Below are 12,966 nucleotides of genomic sequence, written 5' to 3' on the forward strand. Positions count from 1 at the left end.
CCTTCTCCAAAGATGCCTCCTGAAGTTTAATTTTCTATGCCTTTCCCTGTATTACAGATCTGTAAGCACGTCAGTTCAGGGCTTGCTATCTACCCCCTGCAATCCTTATTACAAGCTATGCTCTGTAGGCCCTACTAGGAGTCTGCCTTTCTGCAGTTACTAGAATGAGTCGCACAGCAGTGGCTCCATCTCCTGCAGTTGCAGTAGGACCAGAGCAGGAGGGAGGGAGAACTGCTGCTGAGGACCTAACAGGTGCCCCCCACCCACTTCAGACTAACTCTGTTCCAGTTCCCTGAACTGAAAACCCATGAGTGCTGGGAGCATCTTCCATCTGACTTCATCAAAAGCAAACCTAGATTATGTGCTTTAAGATGAAGTTTGACTCACTGCATGAAACTAGCTGGAAAAAATCACTTAAAGTGTAAACTAGAGCTCAGCCTAGATGTTTCCAGTGCTACTCAAAACTATGTTTTAACTGCCAGCAGCCCTTTTGAGGAGAGCACCAGCTGGAACAACATACTCCAATTCTCAGCCCCAATGATCCATTTATGCCACTGTCTCTAAGTTAAGGCTGTATTTCTTCATGCTCTAGCAAATGATAAACATTCCTTTCCTTTCCCTTTAAGAAATATTAGCTAATTACAAATCTGTTCAATTTTCAGCAGGCCACGTATCATCGTGGGTTTGCGATACCCCTACCAGCTAAAGCCCAGTTAATGTGAAGTATAGGTAAATGACTAGAAAGCAACATTGCTTTGTATTACAGCCTTAACAGTGTGGCTGCTTCTTCATGACGTAGCTAACATGCTCTTCTATACAGCTAAAGCATCAGTGTGCAGCGTTTGCTAAACAACAAAAAAACTCAAGATTAAATACAGAATATTAAGGGATTGATTTATTGAAACATTAATAACAAACAACACATGCCTGCATTTATTTCACTGGGAAGCTAAGAGTTAAGTACTTTTGGGAATGTCTATACTGTCTCTAAAAGCTAGACACCAAATATAACTTCATTAGGAATTGGGAGAGGTACTCTATAGTGCTTCTTCCTGTTATCAGACATGCTGCCATAGTTTTTTTTTTTTCCAATCATGTTTAAGCTAAAATATCCTTCCTCTGTAATAATTTCTATCATTTTATGATATTAAATCAATCAGTCCAGGAACTTTAAGCAACAGGCACAATGGCTTTAGATGACAGCAGAACTTCCATTCCAACACTAGCTGTGTTCAGACCTCAGTTTTCAGGGTCTCTTGGGCCAAAACTGACCTCTGGCACTTCAAACCATCAGATTGTTGCAGCAGTCTTCAAAGATGTCCTGGTTATTGTATTTTTTTAATTCAGTTTTACAACAAGAAAATGAGAAGAGGGAAAATCACTCTTAAAAAAAAAACAAACCACTGAACTAAAAACAAGATCAAAATTGCTCTGGTAATCACAGAATTTAATGTTTGTCTTACATTTTTATACAGTATAGCTTGCATGAAAAATGCTTTCCAAACTATAAAAGATTTTCAGGAAGGACAGAAAAATAACTTTCCTCAAGAATAATTTGTAATGTTTACTCTGGCTGGAAAATGAAAGCACATAAATAATATGGTGTCATTTTTAAATATTCAAATCTTAAGCATGGATTATGGTATGATGTAATTTTTATAATGAATGAATGTCTTAAATTGGACAGAAAACTAGTATTAAATGCACTTCCGTTTTCCAGAGATTTAGATAACAACTTACATATGCATTTAAAAATTAACTGCAAAGCATGCTTTTTGACTAAGCAAACTTCACAAGGTTGTATGTTTATCTGCATATTGGTTAATAAATACTCTGTGAAAGAAAAAGAATCAGCACCAAAATTAGCTTATAAGTTGTGTTTTGCAAGGAAGTAGAAGGATAAGAGAGAAACACAGGAACTGATATTTTTCTTAAAATGAGCGGAAAAAGTCCACAATAAGATTAGGGGTAGATGAGATCTTATTTTAATTTGACATAAATTGACAACAGAAAACTTAAATACACTGAGCTTTCTAAAATTTTAGAGATATTCTTACAGAACTAGTTTTTATCTCAATTTAAAGCACCTTGTGCATTAACTATATATTTCACTTAAAACAAGGTGTTGTCATCAAGAATACAATTATCAAAGTTAAAAATATTATAAGGTGCAGCCTTTTTAGAAGGATCCCTTGTACCACGCACTGCTTCCGAACTGATACTTGACAGTTCCCCTATTATTAACAGCTCTGACTTGCAAGATACATAGCAATTCCCTAAACTCCTTTACAATCTTAAAGGACAAGTGAAACATTCAACTTCATTTCTGACCCCTTTACAAGGAAACTTGCCCCCTCGTGGTTTAGCAGCAAAAATAACCAGTTGAACCGCTCAGAGCTATATTGCGTTTTTCACCCCCATCAGCTTACAGTGTATTGAATTCATACTTCACTACTGCTTCCAGCTGACAGTATGTAGCCCTGTGAAAAACAGGCAGTGATATTGTGATTGTAAAATTATTTCTATGTTAAAGTGAGTTCTTCATATTTTCCATTTATTCTTTTACAAATATGACATTTTCCCCATTATCTGACATCAGCGAGACCAGAAATTACTGAAGGGCCATCCACAAGCATGTTCCAAAATAATCATTGTTCAGGGGGGTTTAAGGATGGAATAAAGTTTATTTTATTTGTAACCTAGGAGCAGTGAATCATTCAAGTATCAGTAATATTAGTCCTTAAGTGTTTCGCTCAAAGGTAGTAGAAAATATTACTATAACAGAAGGAACATCATCCCAGATCCTGAGCTTCTATGAGAATTCAGAATTCCTTCACTTTCCAGGGCCTTCTAGTCCGAGTAGCCTTTAAGCGAAGTCATAAATTCTCAGTTCAGTTTTCTGAAAAAAAGAATCAAATTAGTTAAATGTACCTTCATATATGAGATGATTTTTCATTTGGCTAAACATCTTAAGTCAACTAAGTTTAAACGGGAATGATTTCTAATCTATTAAGTCCAACAGTGCTTTGAGACACCCTGAAATTTGCCCTCTTAAGTTAAAAAACCATCTACAAGTTCACAGAACTAGCACAACTTACACCAAAGAGTATAAAATAAAAGCATGAAGAATTCTGAACTGCAGATGAAATTAATTACTATTGCTTCCTACAGTACAGGACAAGAGAGGAGTTTGTGGTAAAGGAGAACAGCGCCTGTATTTACACAGCGCAGTATTTACACTTCATGATTTTCAAATTTTCTTCAGTGAAGACTACAAATATAAGCACCCACATTTTGAGCATTAAGTTCCATATAAAGGAACAAGACAGGTTAGGAGGCTCCGAACAAGTGCTAGAACACCGTGCAGGAGGTTGCTGGGAGCGAGCCGAGCTCCCCTTTCCCAGGGGCATGCCCTAAATAGAGCTGTAGGCTACAGAAGGCCTTTTTACCACCACTTCCATGGAATTTGCTCCATTATGCAGCAGAGATTTCAGGAGTCACTGGCATTACAGCTTCATCATGAGAAAACCTCACATGGTAGCACAGACTCTTAGGTTTTGCTCCAGGCCAGCGGATGTATTTTATAGCCAAAAATTACTAGACGCACAAATATCTAGTACAGGCAGTACATGTATTGTATACAGCTGTTGCTTATAATACCTTAACAACTTGTAAGCTGCACCTGGCAATGGGACAACTTTGAAGGAATGTTCATTTTAGCTCGGAGTGTACTAATCAACTTCTCTTCCTACCAGTTGCTAAAGGAGATGGAATTCCCGATGGAAAGGGGGTGGAAACAGAAGGAAACAGATAGCTCTTAAATTCTGGCTATAGGAAGGTGTCTTCAGAAACAAAAAGAAAGGCTGAAGAACACAGAAGTTTCTTCAAATTGTTTCTGTTCCTGAAGTTCATATTCATCTTTCTACAATCCATGAATGAGTAAACAGAACAAGGACTAGCTGGGGTTATGCTGCCTCTGTGTCTGCCACTGTTACTACCAGTAGTGGACAGTAGTACCAATCCTGGTGTCTAAAACTCAAAAAGATGTTGATAAACCGTGGAGCCATCAGAAGAATCACAAGACTGGGGAAAAATTTTAAAATGAGATTCCAGTTGCTTCATCTGCTTAGGTTAGGCAAGAGTGGATTAAGAGGTGACCTGGTTATAGCAGTAAAGTACTCATGGAAAACAAATCAAGGTCTCTCTGTCAAGTAGATAAAGACCTAGGAAAATCCCAAGGATTAAAGTTGAAGCTAGAAAAACCTAAACTAAAAATAACGTACTGTGTATTTATTCATTTAAGCCATGAATCATTAGGACAATTTATCAGCAAAATTGCTGGAATGGGTGTTTTTCTGTAAGCTGATTTCTGACTGAACCTCTGATTTGATTCAGGAAAGGCTTGTGGTTTCTTTAGAGCAGATGAGCAAAAGAGATTTACAAGAGCAACACGTGAAGAAAAGAGAAACATGGCCATTCCAGAGCTAATAGCTAAACTTTAAAGTTCATAGGCGCATCACATAAGGCAACAACTGTAGTTATTTTTATAAGGCAACAACTGTTGTTATTTTGAAGGACTTTGTCCTTGCTGATGAAATTGAAATCTCCATTTACCAGTACAGAAGAAAGGAAAACCTGTATAACTGCCTAAAAAGACTTGATAGTGATGTCTCTCATTTCATCAGACAACGCGAGCAACGTCAGTACTGCCAATTACAGCTCTGAGACAGGGAATTATGACAGACTTGAAACCTTTGGAGCCATCATATTGTTTACTGCTTGAGAGAAAGCTATTAACATGATCTCTCAAACATTAAAAAATTACAACAATTTAAGCTAATTCTAGTAAGACCTACAGATATGCAGACTCTCTACAGGCAGATACAAAGGGAAAAAAGCTTAAAAGGTAAGAGCATATTAAGCTTACAGAGTCAGGTGTGAAGTTTAAGTAAGTACGTAACAACTGGAGAACACTTGTTTGATCTTTTGATACTTTGAAAGGTTGGGAAATAGGTAAGATGAGAGTAGAACTGTCCTTCAGCTGAAGCAAGCCAAAGTAGACATTGCAAAAATACTGTAGCAAGTTGCTAGTAAATATTAAATATGAAATAGGTAACATATGGAACTCTGTAAAGGATTGTATAGGGGGAAAATTTTCACATGGCACAAAGAAAGTAGGGAGTCTAGCAAGCAGGAAAAATGGCTCAGGAGGATCATGTGAAGGTCAAAGAATGCCAAAGAGACACCTCCAAGCCATCTAGCCTCAAATGTTTAAGTGTACTCACTGAAATCATTTATTTTGTATCACATTTCATGCATTTAACCTGAGCAGCCTTTACTGAGCATGCCACATACAGAGTCAAATCAAGAAATACTTTCTTATGCTGAGGAATTTTCAAGAGTAGAAAAAGTATCCATGTCTCTTCCTGGAATTCCAAAGTAAATGGAAAGCACCCCTCATAGCTTCCAGCATTTCTTGTTGAGCATCTGCTTGTTTTCTGGGACTGAAACACACACCTTCCTATCATGGTCATACCAAGAACCCTACTACATAATTTGCTTTATTAGCCTGGTATCTTCAGAGCTATTAGCCACTGATGCATAAAATGGAACGTTAAACAAGACACAGTCCTGAAATACAGACCTCAAGGAAACCAGGTTTATCAAAAGCAATGATTATTAAGCTCCCCATTCTGATACTGACCTGATGTTTCAGATATATGTGAAAGCCATATCGAGCATATCCTTGCATGACTGTTATGCCTGAAGGCAGTATTTTATGTCCTGTCTCTCTAAATAACGCTGAATATTTTGTATTGGTTTCAACAGATGAAATACAAAATACATGCCCTATTGAATGCAAGTCTTTACCTTCGCTTTCTTTGAAGATATACATGCACCAACCACTGGGCAACAAATGGCCATACAATAGCAAAAGCTAAAATACCAGGAGAAATTTCGAAGGGCCACCACGATGGTTTCTAAGGAAAGCAGAAGAAATTCTAGTAAGCAGTCTGTACACTCATATTCCCATACTACACACGTACTTCATAAACTCTTCTCACACTACTTTTTATAAAAATAAAAAACCCCAATATTTTACCTTGGCAGAGGAGGCGGGCTGGTAATTTGATGGTAGTGTTGCGGATCTTGCCTATAAAGACAAAACAAGGTTGATAAGTATCAAAAAGGCAACTGCAATTAAAATTTTTCTATTTCACAAAGTAAAAATATGAAGGTCTTCATCTTGCAAAGGCTTTGCAGTCTATGACAATTTGAAGAACAGCACTTAATGCCCATAATCTCACCTCTAGAAAGCAAGCTTTTCCTTAGCTTTGTTCAAAGCCACAACTACTCCCCACATAATTCACCTTTCACCACCTAGTTTCCAGCTCACCCTCATGCTTCCATTACTCTTTATAACACTCTTATCACATTTTTACATGTTAAAAAAATGAGTTAGTGTCACTTTCTGGACCTCTTTTCAAGGTTACACTTTTTCAAGGCCCCAGTTGTCATCTCAGCTTCCTCAAGTTCCTATCAGCTGCAAGCCAGAGGAGAAATACCAGCGGCTAAATCTGCATATGTAGTGTTTAAACACTGTTCTATACAAAGGTAAAAAATATTGGTTTAGTGTGACTCGAGCTGTAACTACAGGCATGTCTAAAAGCATAAAGAAAAGAGAATACTTCATCCTACATCTTCCAGGCAACTCCAGAGAATCAGAAGTACGAGAAACTTTTCAAGACTGCTCCCATACGCGTTGCCGTGCCTTCACAAAAGAAAAGCGGTCCATTTTCTAGGTCTTCCTTAAATTAACATAAGTTTGAGCCAGAAGCTTCCTAACGCTGCTTTTCCTCAGAGGATACAGTATGAACTGCTGGGAAGACATCTTTTACTACTTCTTCATACATAATTTGGATCAAAACAAAAAAAATTAACTTCTGATTCTTCAATAGCTATGACGACGCAAAATTACGGCTTTAATAAATCCCTTTCTCTGGCTGCCTTAGATTTGGAGTATGTGCAGCCCACAGGATACTGCTTGCATGGCTTTCTACAGCAAGGCAAATAAAACCATTTTTAGAGTCTGCTGGTTCAACTATATTCACATCACATTTTATTCTCTCCAGCATACTAGTAAGCGTATCAGTATTTCACTGAATAGAAGGGAAAGAAATACTATATCAATAAAAATCGATGCTTGCTTAAGACTTCTTTTGTCTATCCTGTACACATGATGTGAAATTCCAGGAAAACTGGATTACTTTGAGGGGAAGGAGTGTTATGAAGAATTAGTCTGGTAACTGAATAACGGACTCAGGAGTTCTGCCTGCAAACATTTACCTATCTGGGAAATTAAGATAATTTCTCAATGCCTTTGAAAATACTTTGAGATATACTGCTGAATGCTATACAGGACTAGATATTACTAACATTAACTGGGCAATCTCTGTATAGTGACTGCAAAATACGCATCCACAACTACGACAGAGATCAGTCTAACAACAGAAATCAGCAAAATAATATATGATTAATTTCTAAGTCAAAACGCATGCTTTTACGAACATGCAGAAGAGCCCTGAATTGTAGGTACCATTAAGCTGCGTATAAAATTTTAAGCTGAAATAAATTACAAAATACAATTGAAATTTCTCTACGCACTAAGAAAATAGTCTGAAATTTTAAATTGAAAAAGGATGAAAATATCCAAGGAAATTTAATAAAATGAAGTCAAGCACCTTCAATGAATAATCCAACTAGGATTTTACCTGTGAGGCTGTAACCGCCTCCAGCATATGCAACCTCTGAAGGACATTCTGCATGTCTTCCTGTAACCGCATCAGCAATACCGCAATCTGCTCATTGAGGCTACCCCTGGGTCCTCTGTCCGATCCCCAGCGCTCTCCGTCCCCTCCACTACCCATCTGGCCGCCTTGTGCACCATCACCTAGAGGCTGAAGTCTATGCCCTGTATTGAGGGGGAAAAAAACAAGATATATCAAACACAGAATGAGCTACTACCTCTGTTGAAAATGCTTGTTTTTAGCAGTTTTATAATTTTCTCCCTCCCTGAGTTCAGTATTTCATATAATCACAGGCTATATTTATTGGCGGCTCAAAAGCACCAGGAGCTTATTACAACATCATCTGAGCCGTCTCCCTACAGCATCAACATAACAGTATCATTCAAGGCCCTAGAGCTGCATAAACATTTAGCAAAAAATTACTAGTTCAGATCCTATTAAGCTCAGCAGTAACTTTTATCCTACTGAAAAGGAAGTGAGACCTGTCTTATTATCAAGGGTAGGAGGGTTTTCAGTTTGAGAGATTCTTCAGCTGGAATACAAAGGACACTGGAACAGAGTGACAAGAAGATAATTGTTTGAAACATACTACACTCCTTCAAACTTTATACAACTAACCTGTTTCTGCTTGCAAGTAGCAAACATTAGCAAAACACAAAAGAGAGAAGGGGAAAGGGCTAAAACTCTGTAGTGCCATAATATGTTCTTCATAATAGTTTTTGACATAAGAGTTATTTTTGGATATTTTAATATCTGCATCTGATAACGTAAAGGTGCCACACAAAAAGGTGTGCTATTTATAAAGTACCTTCTGACTTTGTAGTATAGGAAAAGTAAACTTTATCCTTGACTTTATAGAAGAAGTAGAGTGGAATATGGTGCTGCTCCTAAATGGCAGTATTTGAATGTTATGGAAATATATAGAACAGAGGTTCAATATATAGAGAACATCTGGACTATTAAGTGATTGTTTCATCTTAGGTTTTTAAGACTACATTAGACAATCACTCGAAACTGTAGCTAACACCTCAATTATATACAAAACAATGTGTTGTCGAGAACACGTTTCCTAGATGTTTCACAGTTTCAAGGAAGACACCATTAAAGCATAAATGCATGTACATTTAAAAATAGGTATGTAACTTGCAAAGAAACTCTCCTCATGCGCAGGTGCATTTTGAAGTTACATTTCTAAAAAGGACACGTGCCATAAACAGGAGCTGGAGTGTAAGGCAGGCCAAAATACAATGCTTATTCAAATTCTCCCTAGCATGAGAATAATCTTTTGCATTGTTTATTATGAACGAAATAAATACTCTGGATACAAAAGCTGATTGCTGACCACGGGAGTTCCGATTTCATTATCTATTTTGATTGTGAAGGATGGAAGCACTGTACAGCATGACTGTATCACTGATCAGTACTGGCAAGTGGTTCTCAGGCACCAGTAATTTATGGCGGTCAGGCAAGAGAAAAAACAAAAGCAACGTGCGTAATACCTCTCCCTCTTCTGACACCATAGAAATCCACTTTTTCTCCACCTTTCTTCTCCTTGTGAGGGCCCCCATTATTGGTTTTGCCATCTTCTCCTCCACACTTCACTTCGCCTTTTTCTTGAACTGTTTCCTCTACGTTATTTCCAAGCTGGAGATTCCCATGAGTCATGCAAGCATGTCCTGGAAAATCTGTATTTTCTAACAGAAGACTGTGATCTACATCCAAGAAATGGGATGAGCACTTTAAGGATCCTTTGGCTGACGTCATGATCTCCAAGGGCTAGAAATTAAATTAGCAAGTAATTAAATTGAGCAAAATGTGCAGGTAATCAAACAAAAGAAAATCTCTTCTTTCACTTTAAGAAAATATTTTGCCCAGCGTCAAGACTTTTCTTTTAACGGGAGCAATATTTTCCCTCATACAATGTTCATATTATTGTCTAAATGTTCTTTTCAGATTTCGAAAGGTTATCCACTCATTCGAGGCAAATAGTCTCAAAACACTGGTAACACTTAAAACCATATGAGAATTACTTTAGACATTTCCATGATACAGTCGTACAAACGTTGAAAAGATCTGAAAACGCTCACTTTTCCTTGTAAGATTGGCTTGGCCTCACAGACAGTGAAAAGGCATCCTAACAGAAATTGGTGAGCCACACTGTCAGAAGTCACACGGCAGTACTTGAGTAGGCAGCATTTATGCTGACTGCAGGTTGTTCAAACCTGTTCAAAACTTCCTGGCTGCACTTGTACTCTTTCAAATAAATAAATAAATGAAGGGCATAATATTCTCCCATCAACTTCATCTCTCCAAGTCTGTGGTATGTATGAAGACACTAAAAATGGATGATATAAAAATACTGATACGGTCATAATTACATGTTCTAGAACAGGATTGCCTTCAAGTGGTACCTGCACCACTCTGCTCAGTGCAAGGACAAGCGTTGGCACAACTACATGGGGAAACAAACTGGGGATGTGAGCTGGCTGAAGAACAACTCAATGAGAAAGCCGAAATAGCCAAACAAAGGGGTGAAGAAATGGAAACTGCTGCCAAAATCCTGTTTGTCAAAGAGCAGGTCTTAAACCCACATGATTCGAGGTTTAGAAATAGCATTTGCTAAATCTTTTGCAATAAAAACCCAGCTTAGTTTTTTCACAGAACCTTTTCTATTTTGAATTGGACACTCTGCAGTTTTATTTATGTTCTTATTTACCTCTACCTGAACATTTGTACTTTTGTTCAAGATTGGATCTTTTCTCATGCAGCTTGGGAAGTCTGACAAATTATCCACCCACTCCTCAACTAAGGAGCCTCAAACAAGCTCAAGGGCTACAGAAGACAATTGGGAAATCACCTACGTAATAGAGCTTGCAGCACTTCCACCCAATCACCTTTCCCCACGTGCTTCGCTACTGGGTAAAATTCTGATGTACTAAAAGGAAGCAGTTGAACAAGAGAATGGTGCAACATTACAGTACTCGCCAGTTTTTCTGAGCCCACACATCACTCACATACTCCTCCCCTGAATCAGGAAAAAACTAGGTTTTTGAGTACAGTCCACAAAGTCCATACTTAAACCGGACCTGCTCCGGAGATCCAAGCAAGTAGGTCAACTAAGATCACAGTTAATAAAATGGATAAGAGCACAAATTCAGTCAAAATTAAGCCAGCACAGCTGGTGCCCACCTTTTATATGAAAATCAGATAAATCTCAGAGCTGAAGAGTGTAGAAGTTATCGTCATCTCTCACTTCCTTAGACCTAGGCTACTTTCCAGCCACCTACTTAGGGTTACGCTCTATTTATTCTAAGAAACAAATGCAGGATTCATGAGGCTGGAAGAATACAGTGCAAAAAGCACAGTTGCAAAGACACTCCCCTGCTTCTTAGGCATAGCTGGATCTGGTCCCTATGTATGTTATGAGGCTCTAAACCCATTTGTGGACATAGCTCTTAGTTTCTTTGTGCTGTTATTTTTGGCACATCTTCCCCTCACATGAATGATTTGAGGGCAAAACCTTCCAGGCTTTTAGATCGGCAACTAAATTGTAAAAGACTGACAATAAAAAGAACAAAAATGGTTGCCTGAACAGGAGAAAGGTATACACATGTTCCCTCATTCACCTCTGCATGCTGCAGTTCACCTAATGGATGGGGACATATTTAAAAATCAACATTTTCAAAATGTTCCTAGGAACACTAAGCTCTTACCTCTTCTAGTCCAAGCTGCTCCATAGAGTCACAATAAACTTCACTGTCTGAATCACTAGTTAAGTGTGGAGTTCCTGAGATCTCCTCAGTATTCTCCTCAACTGCACCTGTAAGGAAAGGAGGTATGCACACATACTTTCTAAATAAGCCAGTCCTGGCAAAGAGTAAAGTAATGAGTTATAATAGCTCAATGAGCTTCAACTCCCACCCCTTTCATCTACTATCACCATTCTGAAGTTAGATTAAGAATAAAGAGGTTATATTAATATAGGAGTTATATAAAATTTTTACTAATGGAAAAACTAAGCCTCATGTTGATGTTTTATTAGATGACAAATGTAATTCTACCTTGCTCATTCTGCTCTCCTTCCTAATATCAGTACAGAGCAGTTTTGCTTTAATTGGTTCTACAATGATGTATTTAGACATTACGTTCACCAGCTAGGCATTTATAATATGTTCAATCTTTGGGAATGACTAATTCAGATATCAGTGATTTTAATTTCATTACAGACTAACTTTTAAATGCAAATAGTATTTGCATGTATAACAATGATTTTAGAATAAAGCAATTACGTTTCTGTGTATTTGGCCTCCCTCTCTTTGAATCCGTCTCTTTTTCTGTTAAAAAGAAAAAAAAACTACTGGAAAACCTTATTTTATATCGCTATTACATTTGATTAATATTTGATTATTCTTCAGGATTCTATAACTAGAAGACAGGACTGCTAGTCTCTGAATCCCAGGATTAAGCTTTCAACTGAAGAAATATTTTCCAAGCAAAACACATGCAAACTACAACATAGTCTTGCAAGGACAATACCTTGGTGAGCAGTGTTATTAGCCAGTTCTAGACTTTGCTCCATTTTTTTTATTTCTTCCTCCACGTTCAAGCCATTCAGGGCAGATTTGGTCTGGATGCCATTCTGCATATCCGGGATAAAGCTGTCCTTGTAACAACCATTAGTGACAACACTTTCCAAATCCTTAGCAGCTCCTGAGTCTGACTTCACGTTTTTATATTCTGTAAAAGAACAAGAAAATCTTGCAAATAGAAAGGTAGGTGCCTAACAGCTCAAAACATATTTCTTCATGTACCTCACTTTCTGAGAGGCTATAGGTTTAATATATCCGCAAAACAAAATATAAAAATTCAGCTATATTCACATTCATAGGGACAGTTCTGTTCTTGTAACAAGTGTAAATATATTTTTTTATTTTTCAAAATGAGGGAACGATATTTAAAATATAAGTAAGTAAATCCACTGCACATCTTACTGATAAATTAAAGAATTACCATAACGTCCTTGGAGGGGAAAAAAACTGCACATAACTGTGTATTTTCTCAAACTCTTCATGAACCCCCTAAGCAAATCTCACCGAAATTTCTGTTTTTTTTTTTTCTCTAAAGAAAAGAAACATGATTTTTAATTATCGTTTCATCC

The 12,966-nt window shown here is 37.5% G+C and overlaps 1 protein-coding gene across 7 annotated transcripts in view; it reads right to left on the bottom strand.

Annotated features, from left to right (window-relative positions):
- Positions 1 to 873: 873 nt before the first annotated feature.
- ACBD5 (acyl-CoA binding domain containing 5) overlaps positions 874 to 12,966 on the bottom strand; it is a 31,301-nt gene continuing 19,208 nt past the window's right edge. For all 7 annotated transcript variants that reach the window (XM_068934528.1, XM_068934524.1, XM_068934531.1 and 4 more), the window contains 7 exons: positions 12,345 to 12,545; positions 11,522 to 11,628; positions 9,308 to 9,584; positions 7,773 to 7,972; positions 6,104 to 6,154; positions 5,872 to 5,981; positions 874 to 2,899 (listed from right to left, as the gene is read on the bottom strand). In XM_068934528.1, the coding sequence (XP_068790629.1) occupies positions 2,887 to 2,899; positions 5,872 to 5,981; positions 6,104 to 6,154; positions 7,773 to 7,972; positions 9,308 to 9,584; positions 11,522 to 11,628; positions 12,345 to 12,545 (959 nt within the window). In that variant the 3' untranslated portion in view covers positions 874 to 2,886. The remainder of the gene's footprint in view (positions 2,900 to 5,871; positions 5,982 to 6,103; positions 6,155 to 7,772; positions 7,973 to 9,307; positions 9,585 to 11,521; positions 11,629 to 12,344; positions 12,546 to 12,966) is intronic.

The sequence above is a fragment of the Struthio camelus genome, chromosome 2 (genome assembly GCF_040807025.1).
Source record: "Struthio camelus isolate bStrCam1 chromosome 2, bStrCam1.hap1, whole genome shotgun sequence".
Classification (NCBI taxonomy): Eukaryota; Metazoa; Chordata; class Aves; order Struthioniformes; family Struthionidae; genus Struthio; species Struthio camelus.